Raw genomic sequence first — 24119 nt, 5'->3', positions numbered from 1 at the left:
TCATTCTTGAAATGTTATTATTATAAAGTAAATAATTTTTTGTGTTAATACAAAGTTCCATGAAGCCAAAGATAAATCTTTGTCATTCGATGTTTAAATCCTTTTAATGAAAACTAGTCCAATGTCATTACGCAAAATTTGTCAATTGAGTGACAAATCATAATGCGTATATAAAAACTCAATTGAGTAGCCAGGATAATACGTTTAAGTTTAGCGTATCTATGATATGAATTGTTGTAGTCATAGTATTAAAACTAAAAACTATAACAATATTATATTATTCAATAAATGTAAAACTCATAAAGTTGTTTATGAAAAAAGTTTTCGTTTAATTTACTTACTATAAAGTGTTCTTTTGTTTTAATTTCGTCAATGACCTAAAATTTTAAAAAGTTAAAGTACATAAAGTAGTTTTTACTTTTAAGACACGATTTATTCTACTTTTTTTTATTCTGTTATCCATTAATATAGTTTTGTTCTATAATCGATTTAGTATTTTCGTAATATTTACGTAAAATAAAAGTAATTCTTGTATGTGTATGGCATTGAAAATGTATTAAGTATAATTAATTTTATTCCTAGTTTTATTTCCAGAAAAAAAAGTAACGAAGTTGAAGGAACTATTTTAACGTAAACTACTCTATAAATAATTTAGAGATATACGTTGTGAGAGGTTGTACGCCTTGATACATAGGATTATAGGATGTTTGTAGTATAATAAAAAAAATTTCGATATCATTTTTATTTCAACATGCGATATTTTGGTGTTATACTATAGACGTATCAGCTTCATATTATTGTATATTTCGTCATCGACCACCCACAGTATATCAAATATTTTTTTGTACCTAAAAACTTACAGATGCTGATAATGACGTACAATTTAGTAATACGAAAGTCATTTCCGTTTTTCTAGCACCCACGTATATAATACTATAATATGCGTCTATGCGTATACGTATATAGATCACACACCGCCGACAGAATTACGAGTTTATGCACCGTCGTTCTCGTCACAGCTAGCTTCCTTTACCCATTTTTGGTACTGTAGGAGACCGAATGTAGGGATTTTTTCCTCGTGTGAAAATACAACGTACGTGCATAGTATGTGTGCGTGTGCATGTACACTTGTATTCCGAACAAATGGAAGCCAGCGAGCGACAGAATGCAAGCATCATCGTCTTCTCTCTGTCTCTCCTGAACTACCACTTCACTTGTACATATAATTTATCTGTCAGAAAAAAATACGCCACCGGATGGTATATATTGTTGTATTGTGCTTTGGGTGTAGATTTAATTTCGAGACCAAAGTATATGATCATGCGACTGTGAAGATGGAAGTTATAATACAGCGACAGCAAAAAAGCGTAGACAATTTGTTTTCGCTTGGACGTTGTTTAATTCATCACAATATTTCAATTATAGTTAATAGGTGTACTGTTTTTATGAATGTTTTGAAATGTGTACTGTGAAATATTATAATTTGCAATAATGCCTTCAAAACTATTCTATGGTAAACTTGAATTATATTATTATCTATTGGAAAAAAAATAAATATATCATCAGTGATCACTGATCATCGCTTGTATTAATATATTTGATGGTTTAAGTTGCTTACTCAAGCAAGGTCAAAATGCTAAAAACCGCAAAACAAATGGTATATTTAAATTTCTCTAATAGCTTTCATTTCGGAAACTGTTTAAAATGCCGCGTAGATTGTAATTTTATTTTCTACTGATGTTGTATGGATTATTTATTGGTGAAAATAAATTCTGTTAAATTATTTAGAAGTATTAATAGTGTGGCGATGCCTACCAAATATTTACGCTCGTAAAAATTAGTCAATACAATAAAAATACTTTTTTACTTTTATAGATCTATATAATATTATATATAGTAGTTTGTTTCTGTAAAATATAAAAGTTTTTTCATTTTTTTATTAATATATATTATACTTAAAGTAATATAATTACTTATTAAAATCATATATGATATATATTAAATATTTTAGCGATATTATTATTTAGATTTTTAAACAACTTTTTAAACTATAATAATTTATGTAATTTATTATCTCGGTGTTTATATTAATTGAGCAAGTTGATTAGTGTTTAGATAGTTTTTATTTCAAATAATATCCGTAAAGATAGTTGTAGATGCATATAATAAAGGCAGATCACATATTGGAAATGATTATTTCTTAACTTTCACTTTTGATATTCGTCCAACTATTTTGTGGAGACTTACATAAGTCATTACTTGCGCTCTAGATAACTTAGCCTTATCGTCCTTTCTTAGTTATTCACAAATTTTTTTAAAAGTTATTGGCAAAATTTCAGAACATATTGAACTTTCGATATATTGGCAAACAACTGTTGTTATACAAAAGTTGAAAATTAAATAATTTATGAGGCTAATGACATAATTTCTCCGAATTGTTTAACTTAATTATACGATTAATGTTTATTCGGTACATCAATAGTCGTTTATGTAAACATATGTAATCGAAAATAATATTATTTACTATATAATTTACTTGTGTTCGTATAATAGCAAAATGTACATTTTATGTATTCAATTTAATACTTAGTTACCTATCAAAAATATTTAATTTTTTTCTTAAATTAGTGGAAGTATTATTACTTTTGTTTTTATTAATTGGAAGTATATTTTTATGAGAAATTTAAGTTAGAAAAAATTTGGTAATTTTAATACTGGATTTATTATCATTAACGTTTTCATCAAAGCTACCATTGATATTCGTATTATTATTTTTTGGGTGGAGGGGGGGAATTATCGTTGATACAAAACATTTTCTAACCTATTCAATAGTATTCGAAGAATGAGTTTACGAATTGTATGTGCATCAAAATGTTTGATTGAATAACCATAGAGGAACTTTTATTTGATTGTATAAAATATTAGGATATATAAAAGTTAATAGTTTCGAGAATTTTTCCATAATCCACAAAGTTTATTTATACTTTATATAATTTTATTTTATTGTTTTTGTCTGTGTAATTTGTCTCCAAGTATAATTGATCGAATAATCCTCCTTTTCCCCTCCTCTATAAAAAAAAAATCTTATCATATTATAGTACACACATTTACCTACTTTGGTAATGATGATGATGTTTGCACTATGAGCGTGTTCAAACATTTTAATAATAAAAATAACTTATAATTGAAATGAATGACTCTTTGAATGGAACAATTGCGAATATATTAATACCCATTACTTTCTCTTTTTTTTTAAAATCAGTTTTGCACTTTTGCACTGTATACATGACGTTTGTCTTACTACTTTACTATTTATAATATATGTTGGCAGATACACTCACATTCCATTGTGGAACACGAATATATTTATTTCAAATGTTTAATTTTTTATCAAATAGAATTTTAGACCTCAGTAATAATATGCATTTCTATATAAGATATAAGTACAAATGTGTTGTGTAAATATAATTTTGAGTTTTTATTTTCTTTAAGTCCAAGATTTTATTATTATAATTTTTACGATATTATGCTATATGTTATATTAAAATATTGAAAGTAAATATTTTAGCATTTTAAAGCAGACAAAATTATATACATGTATTTCATTTTTATTTCATTTTTATTTTACTTTTTTTTCTTGAATATAAATTATTAAATATAGTAAATTTACTGTTGCCTGTGAAAGTGGTATATTGGCTTAATAAAACACTTTTGACCATTTTAATTGGCATGTTGAAAAATAATACCATATTATAGAACATAAAAACGTCTTAATTTTTCTTAATTTTTAAAATTAGTAAAGTAAATTTAGAGACTTGCGACAGAACAAATAGTTTTGTCTAAAGCATAATATCTGTTTTAAAACGTGGAAGCGTACATAAACTCAGGGTCTGCATCTATTGTTTAAATTGTTTGGATAGTGAATATGGTAAAGTCTAGCCTATTTAAGAATAGTTGAAGAATCTTAAATTCTTAGTTTTCATTAAATTAATGAACTTGGTTTTTAGTGTAACATATATACCTATATATTCAGTACCTAGTACATCAATGTATTAAGAATATAATGTAATTATTATTTTCGCTCTTTTGTCTTAAAATTTATAATCTTCTACAGTTTTAATATTTTACAACGGTATAATATAATGTACTTACTCTTTTATCATCATAAATACTTTTATACGTAGCTTGTATAGACAGTGGCGTATTAATAACTTTATTGTATATGTTAGGAATGAGGGTTAAAAAAATAGGCGTTTTAAAGTATTTATAATGATTTGAAAAAATGTCATTAATGTATGAAAAAATGATTTTAGGTGTGATTTAAGTTCTTTAAATTCAAAGGCCTGGTTACGCTTATTTGTATAATAATTCTATGAATTACCTATGAATTGATGAGCTTATAAAATATAAAACAACTACCATCTACCTATATACTATAATAATAAATATTTGATGCACTACGCATATTTATCATGATTCATGACATTGTGATAGAAATTGACTCTATCGTAATATTGTTCTCATTGTGACAGTCTCTTTAATAACTATCATGATATTAACTGTCACGATTGCAACTATCGCTTTTTACTATCATCGTGTGGACCTGATTTTAGAGTATAGTATAGTACTATTACTATATTAAATTCGTACTTATATTGCCAGTTTGTGTTATAATAATATGGGAATACTGTGAAATATGTTTTGTTATTAAAAAAAACTATATTTTTTTATGAATTTAAATAACAATATGTTATATTTTAAAGATTTTTCTAAAAAACGTTATTTTATAATATTTCTTTTAAAAAGAGTCAACTGACCCCGTATTTCTCTTTATAGGTGCCTCTGTATATAAGTGTAATTGTATATGTATGACGTATTTTCGAAGATTTTAGTAATTATTAGACTCATATGTGTATCGAAGGCTAAGATACGTATTTATATTTATACATATTTAATACATAATTAATAAACAACAATTTTATTTTAATTGTGTGTTTTTATTAATAATAACTAATAAATGTTCTATATAGTAAAGGCGATTAAAGAAAGAAAATTTAGTATGACATTTTAGGTTATTTAGAGTTAATTATTATTATTTTTGATTATAAATAATATTATTTTAAGATACTGAATTATTGAAAATATTAACAGTCATTACCATCGGAAATATCGAATTATTATCGAATACAATTTGTATTTACCGAAATCTCGGTATACAGTTTTATGCTGGCATTAATATCAATATCAAAATACAAATATTCAAAACTCTATACCTCCAGCCCTAATACATAATAATTATTAGTGACTGGTGAGTAAATCAGTTTATAGAAATATATAATAAATGCACAATATTTAAAATCGAAGATTTATTCTTCTTTTGACGCTTTCGAACGCTTTTATTATTCATTGTTTCTATTAAATTTGAAATCGGACGTATGGTCTCGGATATGTAGAATGTGTGTTCCATGAACACAGAGAGATGACTCTCTTGTCATCTGCATGATTTTCGTTGCTGTAATCCGAAGAAAGACTTTTCAAAAACATGTATTTTTAGTACATTAGATTTCGGTATACACTCGAAAAGAGGAAATAAAAGCTTTCGTCCACACACATACACTTACATACACTATTTACATCTATATAAGATATTAATATGTTAAAAGCTACCGTATCTAGTTTGAAAATTTTCTGTAAACGTTTACTTTGCGCTCGACAATAGATTTCGTTTAGTCTGAGCAGGCGTGTTGGCGACTACTTTTGTTACCATAAAAATGTTATACATATAGTCAGGGTCGTCCCTACGATTTGTGGGTTTGGGGCAGAGTAAAATTACAAGGCCTAAAATGTCACTATCATCAGCTGCGTATATTAGTATAAAAGGGCAAGGGCTATTGTCGCTAATAGGGAGGGGCCTAAGAATATATAGTAGGTTTATATTTTTGCTCATTAATAACTTTTTTTTATTATATCTATAAAAACGGGGCTTGCTTAACTGTGGTGAGAGCGCGGGGCCCAAGGCGAGGGCTCCACTCGTCCTGCTTTAGGGACGGCACTGTATATGGCGTTGTTCTTAGCTATTCAATCGCAGTGCCACAGTTCATTTTCCGTTTCAAAAAGGACTGCTATTATATAGTTGCACGCATTCAATTTCTAATTAAAAGTTAAGCAAAAATGAATTGTTGTTGTTGTTGATGTAATTCATTTTGAAAGATCTTGCGAGCTGGTGAATTTACTAAAAACAGTTCAATTTAAGTTGTCACATGGCGTTTAAAATATAATCTCCCAGATTTCTGCGTCTATGCTATGCTCATTTGTTTAATTTAAAACATGTTTTTATTCAAATACGATTAACGTATTTGACGTATATTTCTAATTGTTTTTGTTAAAATGACCCAGTGACTTGTGAATGTGCGGGATATGCATCATTAATGTGTTTATTACAGTGCAAAAATTTAAGACTGCGGTATTGCATTGTTAGAATTTTTATGAACCATTCAAATTTCGACATTAGTTAACGTTTGGTGTGTTCGCTTTGTTTTCAAAATATAAGTGTTTATAAGTATCTGTGTTTTCAAATAATATATTAAGCGTGAGAATATGTCTAGTGTCTATATTTTTATATTATGATTTAGTAACATATTTGGTAACGAAATATTGCAAAAATAAAATAATAAAACGATTCCGTATTGAATGTTTTTTGTGTAAATTCGATTATTTTATATTATAAATCTATTGACTATAAAGATACGTTTTAAAATTATGTATTTCACACCTGTCACTGTATGTTCAGTATAATATCCACAAGTATTGTATTTACTTGAGCAACTGTATTCAAATTACTATTCGGAATGTAGACCACTGGATATAATTTCAAGGTTTGGGAAAGTAAAGTCTACTTGGATAATGGTCGGATGATAGACTGACTACAGTGTTTGTATTGTTTATAATTAGGGCTACGATTTTTATGCATCGGTACTTATGTGTTTGTATGCAACGTCCTTTAAAAAAAGTGTTTTGTAATGTTCTCAAATCTCCTAATATTGATATAAATAATTATTTATTTTTTATTTCGTATATTTTGAGAATAATGTATATTGTCGCATATTTTAATTGTTAATAATAAAAATGCACATTTCATAATGTGTGTGTATAAATAAATAAATGAAAGTTACGTATAAAAGATATTATATGTTACGTCGAACCATTGAACACACCTGATTTGAATTTCATAAAAATCAGTAATTTTAATTTTGACGAAATTATTGAAAAATATATTGAAAATGCTGCGAATTTATTTAAAAGCATCACAAACAAGAATAATTTAGTTTACATAAAATAAAGTAAATGTATTCAATTTGTTTGAAATTTATAAGATGCTATTCTTTCACTTTCTTATAGTAATCGTGTGAACATTGCTGTAAAATGTATTGTATAATATTTTATTATATTTTTATTTTATATTGAATTTAAGTTCTGTTAGCAATAAATATTTTATTTTATAGTAAGCTCTAACTATATATTTATTAATACTTTTCGCATAATGTTGCTTGTGTTTAGCGTCGTTCAATTCATCAACACATTTTGATTGGGTTTCGGTTTATTAAAATCTGCGACTTTTATGTATTATTAATTATCAGGTTTTGATTAAATGATTTTATATAAAAAATAATCCGAACGCATAACATTGCGGAATAATGAACGTCGTTCACATTTACAGCATGCTCGTATTGTTATACAAGCCATGTGAAATAACATCAAATTGTGTTTTATAATATACATACATATAGACAATATACATTCGTATTGCAGTTGCCCGGCTATGTGTTGACAATTTTTGGGGCGGTGTTCAGACAAAACAATGCAAAAAAAAAATATGTATATGCTAACTATATTAATTCGAAAACTTCCTGTTACGATAACTATAGTTATCAGTTTACCTTTATACTACGCTTCAGATGTGTGTTTCGTGTTTGAATTTATCTCGTTACATAATGAAATCATATCGCCCATGTAACGGACGTGTTAAGAAGGCGTATTTCGCTGAAACAGTATTTAGGTGCCCGAATTATTTTGAGGTCGCAATCGACATAACAATCTGGTTTTTGATGCTCTGGTTTTCAAAACGATCAGTTATATTTTTTAGTTTTTGATATAGGTAATGATAAATCATTTATTTATATAACAATTTATTATGAAATAATATAATGTGATATATGATGCAAACTATTTAAGTTTACGTTTTTTTTTTTCAGATCAGAATGTAATCTGTTTTGTATTAAACATTTTTATGTTTTAGTAAATTAATATTTATTTTTAAATACGTTTCTATAATTTATTTTTGTATTGCAATGATATTTTCTTCGTTGTAGGAAGTGCTTAACATAGAGTTACTCGTATTTAATTAATATTCACGTTTAATTTTTGTTTAATAGTTTATTTATTATTGTGCCTAATTTGTTAATCCTTTTTTTTTGAGTACACTAATATTTTTATCAAGTAATAGAAATTATAAGTTCATAATTATTTTAAAGCTTTAGATACTGGGGGACCTACACAATGATATGCTTTTATGTTTTTAGTTAATATTATTTAATTAACTTATAATATACTTAAATAATTTTCTTAATTTTATAATTATGTCTACCAGTTATATTTAAAATAAATGTATAATATATTTAAGGTTTGGAGGTTTATTTATATCATTTAATATCCATTAAATTTATAAAATAAATAATTTATGGCATCCTTAATTTACTAACTGCTATTTGAAATATGAGATTTGTATTATTATGTATTATATGTACATTGTATTATGTAAGTATAGAAAATATATTATGCAAAAAATATATATATATATATAACCTTGAAAAAAATCTCCATTAAATTACTGGAAAATTCACAAAATATGTTTATTGTGAGTGATTTTAATTAATACGAAAGAAATTTATTTTCTTATTAAAATAATATATTTATTTTTAGTCATATTTAAATTGTTAAATCCATTATGTTATTTAAAGAAGTGACTGCTAAATATGTGAGCACTAAGATGCTATATTGAGGTATGAGCTATGTGGATTTAAGTATTATGTTTTTTGGGAAATGTTTAAATTCATATTTGCAGTTAATTGATAAAATATTAACATAAAAAACTTAAACATAAAATTTCTTTAACTTTAAAATGAGATTCTATTCGATTTAAATTTTTATTTTTGTTACACAATGATCGCCGTTATAACTTATAATTTTGAATTCATGAAAATATTGAAAACACGTCCACCTATATTATCTTCTAGAATTATTGGCGTTTTACATATTATGTTCTTTATCTATGAAGAATGAAAGTATTATCATGCATATCATAAAGAGTTTTATAAAGTTTTAACATTATACAATATCATATGTTTTTATGTATGCCCATTGTTCACGTTGAGCTATTTTAGTTATTTACTGAAGAAATACTTATTAAAATCAATTCGTAGATAGTGATAAAATTTTACGTTATATGAAAAATTGAATTATTTGATTAATTTGTTTAGTGTTGGTTATAATTTGTAAATTATAAATATTTTTCAATTATGACTTATTGCTATTGAAAAAAAATAAATAGTTAATTAAACAAAATAATGTTAAAATTATTGTGTACAAATATTTTATTTAAAAAAAATTAAATAAAATGATTGTTGATGGTGTAATCTACCGTTACAATTAAAAACATTAAAATTAACAAAGTATATAATAATATTACTTTGATAGTCAGGTAATTCGATCAGGAAATCGTACGTGTGCATGCAGCTGAATCGTTGCTAGGAACGAATCAGATAATAAAAATCGTATAAACACTTTAAAATGTAAACAGAGCATAACAGAACTAGTGATGATGCAGTTTTGTAATATCTATATTATACGTATATATTTACAACTGCTATACACTGTACAATCTTAGATAGGTAGACGATATGTAAACATATGTTTAAACGTGATTTGAAATGCGTTCTACTGCGGTTTTTGAGGTTTTTTTAGTCCATTGAAATAACGAATTCATTGTGGTTTATTTGAAATGTATCATTATCCATTTATTCATATTGATTAATGTTGTGCATTTGAACAGTTTATTATAATCAATTAAAAATATAAATTCGTGATTTACTGATTATTGAATTTAACATAATTATATTATTTAATTTTAAACAAATTTGTTATACAATTAGAATTCAAAAGACCACCAAATATATATATGTATATATAATACTAATTTTATAAATTAGATAGACTTGGTAAAATATACGTTATTATTTTATAAAATCACAAATGTTTTAAAATTTTTTTTAAGAAAATATTACATAAATGTAATGGTATCTCGAGAAATGTATGTAGAAGAATATTATATGTACCTACCTATACATGGATAATTATTGATTATTTAAAAATGAGTTCAATATAAAAAATAATTTTGGCTATAATCTGAATTTATTTACATATAAATGTTTGAAATGTATTAGAAAAAAATAAGAATAGATAATCACGTTTAATTATAACGTCTAAAATAATCTTAAATGTTTTTATACTGATACTGATGTTAACTTTAAAATATTTTTTTGATTAAAAAAAAAAATAAAACCAAAAGTTATGTTTGAGTTATTTTCATAACTTGATAATTCAAACAAATATTTTTAATTTTATTTATCATAATATACTACTCAACCCAAATGTTTGAGTGAAGAATAGATTTTAATTCAAATACCAACTGAAATGATGTCGGTTATTGATTCATAACATTTATTTTGATATTTAATTCTTGGAACTCATAATAGTTGTTGTATTTATTTAATTTAAATTTCTCGTTGTTATTTTTATAGTGAGTATTCCATCGTAAAGGGTTGGTAATTGAAAAATTAGGAGAATAAATAATTTCGATTTAAAATGTTATAATAATACATTATAAATGTTAATTTATTTAAGATCCAATTACTTTTTAGAAATTGTATTCATTATAATTACCGCATTCATGTTTTAATTTTTATTTGGTTTTATAACTTACACTTTTTATTTCATTATTATTATTTTTATATTTACTGCCTTACTGGTTACTGCATAACATAAAAAAAGTACATTGTATATTAAATATTTAATAGATTATACTTTATTACATATATCCACCAAAAAAAAATTAGGTTAGGTTTAATGTGTTTTTAAAATAGTAATTTAAACTGTTAATTTTACTATTTTAATGTTTTATTTATGTTAAGTTAATTAATAGCCTATCACTAAACTTTATTTATTTATTTTTTATTAAAATATGATTATCAAATTATATATATTTTTTTGTTTTAGGGAATATGTAGTTTATTTACTATTAGTTATTTCTAACAAAATTTTATAATATTGAAAACATCATTGATAAACTAACACTTATACATGAAAATTAACCATCTTTTTAGTTTTCAATGTTGAGGAAAGGTATTTATAACATTCTTTTAATTATATCTTAATAGTTATTTTATTTGTTGTAAAAAATACTACCTTTTTATATTCTATAAAATAAACGACAAACATGTATTCTCAACGGTTCTTAAAATTGTTTGTATATATAAAAAAAATGTATTTGGCATTGTCTAATTTTAAAGTTCAAAAAAAATGCAATTAGTGGTTATTCAAATATTAATTATGTTTGTGTATTCCTGTTATAATTGTTTTGTATTGTTCGATAGTATAAAAACTATGGTATTTGAAATTAAATCACTTTTAAATGATAGAAATATATTTAATTGTTATCGAGTATAATGGATGTATGTTCATAGTTTGTACTTTACATGTTGTAAATTTAAATTCATATGTCTACCCAGCTAAGTTAATAATTAAAAATCGTCGACAGACTTCATGACCATATAACCACCAAAAATATACCCCTACACCACCGATGCTACCTCCACCAATACTACCGCCTACACCACTGCCAAAACATCACTGTTCTCGCTTCAGTAATATTGTGTCAACGGATGTTTGGCTTAGTTATTTTTATTATTATTATTATTTTTTTTAATTAGTGCACAGAATTTGGACTAATTGCGGTCGTTTCGTGTGATTAAAGCTTTCGGTGGGATCTATTCGCGAACGGCCGACGTGAAGAGATAATAACAATGGCAATAATAATAAATAAAATTGCACTGTAGCGTGATGAGACTTCCGAAAAGCCCAGCGCTAATTAAAATCCTCACTGTCGGCTCCGTAAATATTCATCTTTGGGACATATTCCGGTGCTGTCGTCACTATCATTGCCGTTGCCGCCACTGTATAGAGCAGGGTACAAATGGGCGATTACATTTTTTTTCCTTTCTTTATATCCTGCTGAGGAAAAGATACATGTTTTCAGATATGAACTCGAAATGGGTAATCAGCAATGACCGCTGCGGTCGTTATTCAACCGCTTTTGATTAAAAAAAATAACCGTTTAAAATGCGAAAAATTATACTGTGAAGGGGACTATAACAATAAAGACGTTACGTGATAAACCCATGCCGTTATAGTATTTGTTATCTATGTATGCGGTATACTATTTATAATTTCTTTAATTTTGGGATTAAAAGTTGATACACCTCGTCAAGTTTCTGCTTTTAGTTTTAAATATATTTTCCTATATGTATAATATATTACGTAATATATTGATATCAATTTTGTTGTCACACATTCAAAGTCCAATCGTCAATCGGATTGATCGGTTTGATTGCTTATAGATATTTTTTTCTGTCATTACTGTAATATTATATAGTAATTATAAATTGTTAACTATTTCAGTGATCATGTTTTTTTTTTTTTTTGTTCTAATAGTTGATTTATTAAATTAACTAAAATAATTATAAAACAATTAATTTAACATGTTATTCTGGTATACCTACTTCACTTTATTTTCATTTCATATAATAATAATATGTTACAGTTTTTCCTATTTGTATTTTCATTTTAGTTATAAACAGTTTATATTTACCTCGTTTTCGTTGATGTCAGTATCATGTTTGTCATAAACAATGCTTTTGATGTATTCCGTGTTTGTCAATTTTCATAATATTGACAGAACGACACAAAAAACAATGATAAAACAATATTAGACACACCATTGAATTTTGACGAACAGCATTATAATTTACGAATTGCTATTTTAAAATCTTGTGTATGTGTATCTGAAACATATTTTGGTTGCAGGATTATCAGCATTTTTGTTAACAATCGGCCAATTCTGTATAAAGAGTAGGTCCCATGAGCTTTTATCGATATAGAAATGCATTATAATTTTAAATTATTGCAATATAAAGTCGGTAGGACGGAGGTGCAAAGGTATTCTACAGTTATTTAAATTTCAATTCGAAAAGGATAATTAAGTTCTCGGGTTTGGTGTCGGCTGCGTTGGGTTTGGTGGAAAATTGTTGGTAGGGGTTGATCATTATGCTTTAAAGTTCCGCATATTATATTCAAATATAATCCTAGACAAAGAGTTTAAACACGCAAATGAATATACATACATTCCTTTTATTTTAGGTTGTGACATTTAATTACATTATAAACATATATATCATTTGATTATTCGTATATAACAAAAATTCATAGATAATGGTTTTTCTGCGTATCTATATAATGCATGAGTGTAAAAATACAACACAAAGTCATAAAAATCAAGTTGATAAAAAAAGAATTATATAATTTTATAAAATATATTAATTATGATTATACATTTTTTGCAGTCATCAATCGTAACTTTAACTACAATGATCGTTTATAATAATTATAGTATTTTATATTTTACTTTTAACGTTTTCAATCATAATTTATTATAATAATCAACCTTTACTATAAATCAAGTATCGTATATAATAATAACGATTTTTTATGGACGAGTCTAATTTTGTATAAACAGTTATCATTTAAATGGTCAGAATGTTTGATATTAAAGTCGACTGTATTTTCAGCATTTACGTATTCTTTTGAATTCCTTCAAATCTTTGTTTTCTGGTTTGTAATTTTTGTACACAAAAACCGTTACATTAAAGTTACGGGTCACAAATTTCATGATATATATATGTGTAAGTTATGAAGTTGTTTTTGTGAAAAAAATGGCTGGTTGTACATTTCAGAGTTGTTGTTATGGTTTATTATAATGAATATTTATTTGAGGGAAAATGTGTTTGCCCCGCGCGTTCGTTGTACATTGTTGGTTCATTCATGTACTGAATACTTGATCTCATGTAGAAGGGAAAAGAGGAGGTATCCGATGATCAGTAATCAAAACTATTCGAAATATTTGAATTACATACATGACCCATCCAGTACTACTCACGAGAACTTGTATATCGTCTCGAGGATTTTTGAGCTGGTATTTGAAATTTAGCTGTAAAGTTAGTCATTATATTATAATATATATTATGCGTTTATATAAGATTGCAATATTACGACCGGAACGTTGTCCGCATAACTTTATAATTAACGCGCGTTCGACGTTGTTGTACCACAACGATAATAAAGGTGTTTGCTACTCTTGTGATATAAATCGGTAAAATTTGTGTTTACAATACATGTATACATATTTTTTTTAACGTTCTTTATCTGATAACTTACTCTTAGTCAATGTTTAACTTTTTCAAATAAGTTTGAAAATTATATTAATTGAAATTGCCTATAAAATTAGTTAGGTGTCATTAGACGTGCGATGGTGTAGATTTTATAGAGTATTATAATTATGATAAGTATTTTTTGTTAAAAATAATTTACTAGGTACTATCATCAAATTATAATCTTATAATAAATTGCAGTTTAAAATGTTTAAATAGGTATATGATTCAAATAGGATAAATTATCAATTATTATATAATTTAAAAGTTAATAACATAACATAATTTATTAATAACGTATAATTATTTCATATAGCCACGTAATTTTATCAGGATGTTATGAAGTTATTAGTGTGCAGATATAATTCGAATTCTTGGGAATTTTCCTCGTTTTAAAGATTAAAGGTTGTTGTCGTCATCACGATATTACTCAGTAACTTTTCGTAATTGCTGAACAACAAACCTGACATCGACTTTATAGTATACACTTTGTTTAAACTCAAGGATATGTTATAAATCGTTTAATGTTTTAAAATTGCTAAAAAGAAAAGTTTGTCATCTATAATGGAGTGTAAACACACATAATTTTCGGTTATTGTGCACTATATATATATAATATTAAAGATGCTTATCTTTTAATTTTATGGCTAGGCGATAAAATAAACGCAATATTTATAGTTTCAAAATTAATTAAAACTCCTAATTATTATTTTAAAGTTCTTGTTGAATGTAGAAGTAAATTTGATCATCATTTTTTTTTTCTTTAAAAACATTGTTGTAATTTAAAAAAAAAATTGTTTATTAGAAATTTACAATAAAAGTGTGAAGTTAATTTAATAATATAAATAATTTCTATAATTATAATTATTTTTTTAATGAGAGATTGTGGTATGAATGATATTTATTTAACATATATTTAGTTATTCGTTTTTATGAGAAATAAATATAAATATGCAGTAAGTGTTTAAAAAAAAAATATATTAAAAAGGTATAGGCAATTTAAATAAAAACAAAACTAAAGATGAAGAATAGGCAGGAACGTATTTTGATGAATTTATTGTTTCCCGTTGACTGAAACAAAATAAAGTATGACCTTTTGTTATTAAAACGGAATATGTATAGAAAAAAAGTACAGGAAGTATATTTTAATAAATTACTTTTTTATGAAAATAAAATCAATTGTTATAACTATTGCCGAGGTTTGAATACAAATGAGAGTTGACGTGACTGCAATAGTATTACGAAGGAAACAATAATAATTTCTATCATTTTTTTTTTTAAATCTCAATTTTTTTTTGAAAATCTTTGGGGAACGTGATGTTTTTATTCAATTAACGTAAGCCAAAATGTCTCTTGAGAATAACATTGAAACTTCGATATCCGTGTGAAAACATTTCCAGTATTCAGATACGGCAGTAAACAGCGTTATTTAATTAATATGATTAATTTATAAGTCAATCAATAAAAATAATTTTTATTTTTTTTAATTATACAGGTTGATTATTTAATCAAAAAAAAACTTTCATTATTTGAAAATCTTAACTTTTTGAAAGAATTTTTTTTTACATAATTTCTAGTCAAAATAAAACAGCATGTTTTAAAAAAAAAATTATATTATTATTTTTATCATTTTTAAATTTTTTTCTTTTCTTTCAGAATAGCAACATATATTTTTAATTTTATATTTTGAAACCGAATATTTTTTGGAGTATTTTCTGTAAGCGAAATAATGAACCAGCATTCTGTGAGGTATCCTCGTATCACTCCGTTTACTTAAACTTTAAATACTTAAAACAATATAACTCATATTTTACTCGTTAGAATTTTGATTATTATGTTTCGAAATACCCCTAAAAATATTCTGCTTCAGAATATGAAATTAAAAATGTATGTTGTCATTCCAAAAAATAAAGTTAATGTTTTATTTCGACTGGAAGTTATGTAAAAAAAATATTTTCAAAAACTTTTGTTTTCAAAGATTTTTAAATAATGTTTTTCGAAAAAAGAATCACTTAGTATACCGGTTGTATCTACATGATATTCATTTTGGTAGAAAATATTTTTTAAAGTTAAATATCATTATAGATTTAGTTAATAAAGATGATGGTGTTTTAAAAGCTTTCTGATTTTATGGTTTAATATAATGATGGCATTAATTCTTTGGTCGGACTCATAGGCGAATCTAGGAATTCATAGCAGGGTGTGCCTTTACCTCAAAAAATTACGACTATAGCCGTGCTATAAATAAACAGGCATGTTTTCTCTTTTCTTGATAATATTGCTGATCTCTTATCAACTATGCTTATCACGATAACATTTATTGACAATATTTGTACCCATAAAAATGTATTAAAATAAAAATATAAATTGTTTAATGTTTAAATTCCATACCGTTTGTAACTGAAATGAGTATTATGGACCCTACATAGGTTTATACGAGTCGTAGGGTGTGCCCTGGTACACCAGGCACACCCTGTAGATTCGCCTAAAGTCGGATTGCTATTAGGGTTTTCTAAAAATATTTTTTTATTATTATTATTATTTATAAATTGGATGGAAAAATCAATAAAGATTTTCTTTTCTGATATTTAAAGAAAAACCGATAATGAAGGAGTCATTCAATTTATAGTGTTAAGTACAAACACAGTAAATTTTATATTTTTGTACTCAACCACGAATAACTATTTAGTATTTTATTTATATAATTCATGGAAAAACTTCTTAAACATTTTTAATTAGCTATTGCGTTTGCGTAACATTTTTTTGAATATAAACTAATATTTCTTGGTCTATAAAAAATACAATGTTATATAATAGATTCAATAAAAATGTTTAATTACAATTTTAGATTTTTGATTCTGAACAAACGATGAGTGTGTGTTTTTTTTCAAATATATTTTTGTATCATTCATCACCTTTTGAAGGTTTGAAGCAGTTAAAATGCTTCATTAAGTTTTATTATAAAAAATGAATCTAGTTGATATTTTGAAGGAGTCAAAATTACAAAAATCCCTGTACTTTCATAATAATTGTTTGAAAAATTTGAAAATAACGAAAAATTTTCGATAAATTAGTTATTTATTTATTTTTTCTATACAGTATATAAACAATTGTAAAATAAATTACTGTTTAAATTTCTACTGTTATTTATATTAACTATAAGTAATAGAAATATAAATTTAAAATTTTGTAATATTTACTGGCCAACCATCTCCGCTCAGAATCATTTTTGATGTGTTATGATTTATAATTGAATTCAAACTTAACATATCCAATACTGTGATCTACTCGATGAAATACACATGACTTCAGTTGTATAGAAAAGCGATTACCTACTTCATTACTCTTTTTTTATAAATTTTCAAAAAAAAAAAAATAAATATTTAATAATATCTAATATTTTAATATTTCTAAATATTCCAATTAATGTATAATAAAACTATACAACAGTGATGTTTGAACTTAATTTATAATAGAATATAATATTTACCCGAGTTATGTCTACATATCATATATTAACATTATACATTTCATCATAAGCTTTTGCACTGAAACAAATTTGATGTACTAACAGCCTGACAACCCATTTGTAGTAATACGTATTTACTATATTATTTTTATCTTATAAAATACAAAACGTGTAAATACATCATCCTGGTAAATCTGAACCGGCTTATGGTTAGGTATAAGTCGCTTTTCTGGTTAAAAATCATTTGATCATATATATTATTTATTTATTTATTTATATATATATATATGATTATATTTGAGTAACGTGATAAAATCATATTATTTTGAATCAATTTTTCACACTTTGTGTGACGATAAGGTTTATATAACGTGTTTGTTATTAATAGCATTTATCTATTCGGTTCTATCTGTACAACGTCAAATGCTGTCAAATTTCAAATTGTTTCTCATGTGGTTATTAATTTTATTTTTCCAACTCTAAACATCATCACAATATAGTTTTTAAACCAAAAACTGTCATATCGTAGGTGGGTTTTTTGTAAAAAACATCGATCACTATACTACAAATGTGGGGACATGCTCGTTCAATTTGGTCCCTAGATCATAAGTCCGACGAAGGTTTGCGTTTCAACATCTTGAACGTCTATTAACTTTTATAGCAGTGTAAAATATGTTTGTATAACTAGGCTCAAAAGTTAAATTTGAAAAATAAATATTATAATAGACTTTTCAACTCAAACTAACTATTAAGACTTCGCTACACACAACACCCAACCGTTAATCTACGAACAAATAATTCAAAGTCTAAATATATCAGTATTATAGGACTAAACTTATAAACAATTCAAATTTACGTTTAGAAACATAAATAATTTTAAATTGTTTGAATTTTTTTTAAATAATATTTTTTAGTTATTTTGTAGTACAATCATATGTAATAATGTAATAAATAATAATAGTAAATGATTTAATTCATCAAATTAAATTTAAGCAAACTATTCAATTTTGAAAAATTAAAATAAAAAAAAAAAAAATATATAAGAACTTTTTTTTTTTTATATAATTAACGTATTGTTTACTTCATTCTAATTAGATAATATTACAAATTGTGGAGATGCTCCCAAGATATAAGAACAAATAGTAGAAGACCTCCGTCATCCTGTGTCTATCTCACTAATTCGAGCACTGACTGAACTACGTCACGCGTGTGTGTGGGTGAGGAAGGTTTTTGTATCTGTATAGGTGTTGTAGCCGTTAGACGGACGTTTATTGATAGTTTACGATTCGCAACTCGCCGTTTGGATTGCGTTAATATAGATAAATGGAAGCAAACGTATTTTCGACTTAATTGACTGAATACATTTTCGGATTCAATAATACGATTTTTAACCTTTCATTATTTACCACCGTCCCACTGCCCCGACGCATTCACATCCTTCGACCGTGTCGTTTGGAAGCAATCAGTAGTGTAAACCTCTGTTAGAATTCCGTCCCTTTCACCGTGTCTCTCTTCCTCTTTTCCTGTAAACGCGCGTTAGCGCGTATATATACACCAGCATAGTATCATAATTAGCGACGTCCGTCGCGTTTTGTTGTTGGGCCAGAACGTTTGTTTACATTTTGAGTTTTTGTACCTAGGTATTGTTTTTTTTTCACTTTTTCGCGTATTATTTGTTTTTACTGTTTGCTGCGCGACATCGTTTTCTGTTTTACACATTTTCGCAAGCAGCGAGTTGCTCTTTTACGTCTGCAAAATAATATATTATTTCGCATGCTGTTTGTATTTATGTATAAATTCGATGAATCTCATCGAGCCTGTAATACACGACCGAGCGATTTTTTGTTATGTTATGTACACAGACCAGTTATTTTGAGAATTTGACAAAGGATTTATTTTCTACTCGCAAATACAACATGATATTAATATAGATTATTTTTAAAATAGTGAACAGTATTTTAAGTTTAAAACGAATCAGGAATCAGATTTTTTTTCAATTTCCCTATCTTCAAGTGTTTCGATAATATAATGACGATCCTTAGGTTATTGTCTGCGGTTTACACGTAGTTTCATTAGTGATTATAATAAAAAATATATACAATATAATATATGATTGTATTATTGATGTATATATATATATTTATTCATATTTTGGATATTGTACATTTTTTAATGAGATTTTCCTGATAAATGTTACTATTGTTTGCATTTGTCTCTTTCAACTTGTTCCCAATATTAATAAAGATAATACCACATCCTAACTGTTCATTATTATTCCCGATTATAAGTTTATATTGTATAAGTTAGTATTATATGTTTACCAATTAAAATCGTTATGTATGGATATCATTAGTTTGAGGTTTTTTTGGTTAAGTTCTAAAATCTCTTTCCAAACAAATTGTTGGCAGTGTATATATATATTTCATTGTCGTGTCGTTAGTTTTGTTTACTTCGCCCAAAATTGTTACAGGAAGTCCGAAATAATATCGATGCATCATTATTCATATAACTTTTGTCTGAAAAGCGTTGACCGAAACGGTAATAACTCGACCCAGAGAAAAAAGATAAAACAAAAAACATTTTTTTTTTTATTATTTAAATTATGATATAAATAATATCACATATCATTATATTATGTGCATATCGTCGAAACAATTTTTTTGTCTTCAATAACATGAATATACATGCTGTGTTATATGTTGCATATTCCGTGGTCATCATTTTGGTCATTATGTCATTTAATAAATTCAATATTCAAAGCGAAAGTAGTCTTCAGCTTTCACACTTGACAATTAGTTATATTTAGTTTTATTTATGCATTTCCTTTAGACAATTTCTCATTTTATTATCAGAGATTGAGCGCGAAGAGTATCAAAGCTAAAATCAACTTCTTTCTATATAAAATCCAGTTGTAAAATTACGAGTTGTTTTTTTAATTCTCCTATTATTACGTTTATAATATATGTATTTATTATAAATAGAATTGTTAAGAGAACATATCACTTTAGGTACTTACTATACAATTTTATAGTTATGAAACTAAAATCGTTCAATTTACTAAGCAATAATTTTATTTTAAGTTGTAAACCAAATTGTATTTTATTTTTTATCATAATTTGTTTACTTATTATATTAAAGTTGTTATATTAATTTTTATATAAGTACAAAAATTATATAATATGTGAAATTCTAAATACTTATAATCTTTGACAGTTCAAAGAAAAAAACAAATTTATTGTAAAGCTACAACTAAAAGTGAAAATATATACATACTTTTAATATTGACTTATACATTTTACTTAAAAATGTATAATATATGTGTGCGTTAAATTAAAAAAAAATTGCATCATTTTTGACGTAATGTAATTTTTATTCAAAATATCTTTCATTGATAATAATTATGATTCAAAATGCTAATATTACAACTCAAGATATTTGCATAAGTAAACTATAACTAATGACACCATGTACATAATATTTTTAGCTTAGTCTCAAACATTTGATTAAATGTATGGAATTTTGTTTTTTTGAAATCACAGTAATTTGAAAATACATTTTGAGTTTATTTGTCAAACAATATTTAAAAAAATGTACATAAATGAATGATTTTTGTTTTTGCAGTCCTGTATAGTGAATTTTTGTGGAATTTCTAAAAATTGCTAGTCCTCTAAGCTTTTATTGTTTTACTCAATTTAAAACGAAAATTCCAAAACGTAATTCGCTTAAATATGGGAAATTAGGCACATTGTGGAATTTTGGATTGAAATTTACCAACGCTGAATGCATGAGTGAATGGTATGTAATATACAGCGAATAGTTGCGAGTTGTGTTTTGGTCCGGGTATAATAAATGTTGGTAGAATCACGCGAGTTGGGTAGACCGTTTTTATTATGTCAAACCACTGTATCATCATGACTGTAGTCACTATGTCTGCTAACGTCGTCGGAGAGAAGGATAAAAAAAAACATTAGTTTCTCTCTATCATTTTTTGTTGTCACGTAGTATCCGTTGGTCAATGTGAAGTATGCTAACCACGTGCTAGTAGAACTCTTCTTGCAACGTTAACACGTTTTCTCTATTTTCTACGAGAAGATGAAAGGGATGAGGCTTAAAAATAGCTCTGTAAGATGAATTTTGTGAGGATTTTTATTTCATTTTAGTTTATACCTATGTATGCGTACCATCAGAAGACTAATCGTATTTTCATGGATTTTAAATGTTTCGATTTTAACTTGAAAACTTTGCTAAACAATTTTTTTGTATTGTAAATAAGTTAATTAATTCTTGTATATGTTACTACATTTAACCTATAATTGAAAGTCTTTAACTTACTTAATTGTATTTTAAGTACGATTAAAATAAAATATTATAATATTATATAATATATATATACATACGTATTAAAATATTCATTTTTTTTTTTAAATACGTTTTAAAATAGAAAAAAAAATTGTTGATTTACAGAGTAAATATAATATAATGTTAGGAAATGTATGGCTATTTTTAATTGCAGATATTATTTATCTGATTATTATGCTTTTAAATTCAAATTAGGTTTTATTTTTTGTTTATTATATAAATTTGAAATAGGTACTTATCTACTATTAAATTGTTGTGATATGTAATGATCAAAAAAATAAAATGAATTGTAAGAACTGAGAAAAATATTTTTTTAATAATGAATTTATCAAGTTTATATTCATAAGTCTTTAAATAGTTTAAAGCCATTTTAGCACAGCATTTTACCGTAATTATATTATTTCAAAAACGATTTTTCCTCTGGGTACGATTTCATTGTTTTTGGTTGTAGTATTTTGTACTCTGTCGTGCCATTCTATTTAAAATTGCTTTTTTTACTTATAGACCTTGAAAAGTTATGTAACGTTCAAAGAGACCGTTATAAGAGATTTCACGCTTCCTCGTTTACTCTTGAAGTCTTGAATACTGAGGTTGAAAGCTATGTACCGATTTTTTTTTTTTAATTAAACGACTCCATAAAGATTTACGTTTGAGAGCACACACGCTCATACAGTTCAATGTATTGATTTCGTATACTTCAAATATTAATTTAATCGTTATATTTCTTATTATGCCTGTTTAATAACATATAAGTAACCCGACTTTCTGATTTAATCCAGCAGTACCGCGCTATATAACACATGTGTTAGGTATATATATATATTACCTATTTTGTCGTCCGGAACTAAATTATGAAATTGGCGAAATTTTTACTAATCGTTTTTATTTTATAGATCGGCAGTCTGGAGGGTTTTTATCTCTTCGAACACAAACACGTGCACAAGCGGTCGATGGACACCAGCGATGTACATCATAAGAAACTCATGGACGAACCTGATGTAAGTGTTATCTAGTAATAATTTAATACATCTACGATTATCGGATTACAACATTAACGTTTATGACAACAATACGTGTGTATACCTAGGTTTCCTACGTGGCTTCGCAATATTATTATGTTTTAACATATTTTTTATTTTTATCGCAATTCACTTTGCTTTGTCGAAACCGTGTTCGATATATTTTTGTTATATACGTATCGTGCCGCCAACGTAGGCACTCATTAAGGAATAAGTTGTATTATATAATATTTTAAGACCTAACACGCGCACCGTGCGTATACCGTTTATTGAGTTTTCCCCGTTCATTACTGTCGCCGATTATACACGCAACTATTCACTCGACGCCTCGTTTAATGCGATACGGCGCAGGCGATAGTCTTAACGCCGTTATCACCACACGCGCGGCAAAACATTCTATAAGTGGTGTTTTCTGGACGAGTGAACAATTCACAAGTCGAGCTGTAAGAAATACATTCAACGACGTATACTATCGACAGAGCGAAAGTTGATGAATAATATTATTTTTTTTCGTTTTAAAAAATTAATTATTTTAATTCGGCTTTTGTACATTACTTATCTGATCTACGAATTTAACGAACCCGACACGTTTTTGCAATGATCATCCACTGTTCGTAAATATTATATGATGTATAATTATTATAACAATCGTGGATAAGGTTATTTATATTTTTG

The 24119-nt window shown here is 26.0% G+C and overlaps 1 protein-coding gene across 2 annotated transcripts in view; it reads left to right on the top strand.

The window, feature by feature from the left end:
• LOC112594348 (furin-like protease 2) overlaps positions 1-24119 on the top strand; it is a 132826-nt gene that overhangs the window by 19526 nt on the left and 89181 nt on the right. For both annotated transcript variants that reach the window (XM_025339088.1, XM_025339087.1), the window contains exon 3: positions 23319-23423. In XM_025339088.1, the coding sequence (XP_025194873.1) occupies positions 23319-23423 (105 nt within the window). The remainder of the gene's footprint in view (positions 1-23318; positions 23424-24119) is intronic.

Source organism: Melanaphis sacchari, unplaced genomic scaffold (assembly GCF_002803265.2).
Source record: "Melanaphis sacchari strain LSU unplaced genomic scaffold, SCAv2.0 Contig22_pilon_pilon, whole genome shotgun sequence".
Classification (NCBI taxonomy): Eukaryota; Metazoa; Arthropoda; class Insecta; order Hemiptera; family Aphididae; genus Melanaphis; species Melanaphis sacchari.
This window is presented reverse-complemented; position numbering and strand designations above follow the sequence as displayed.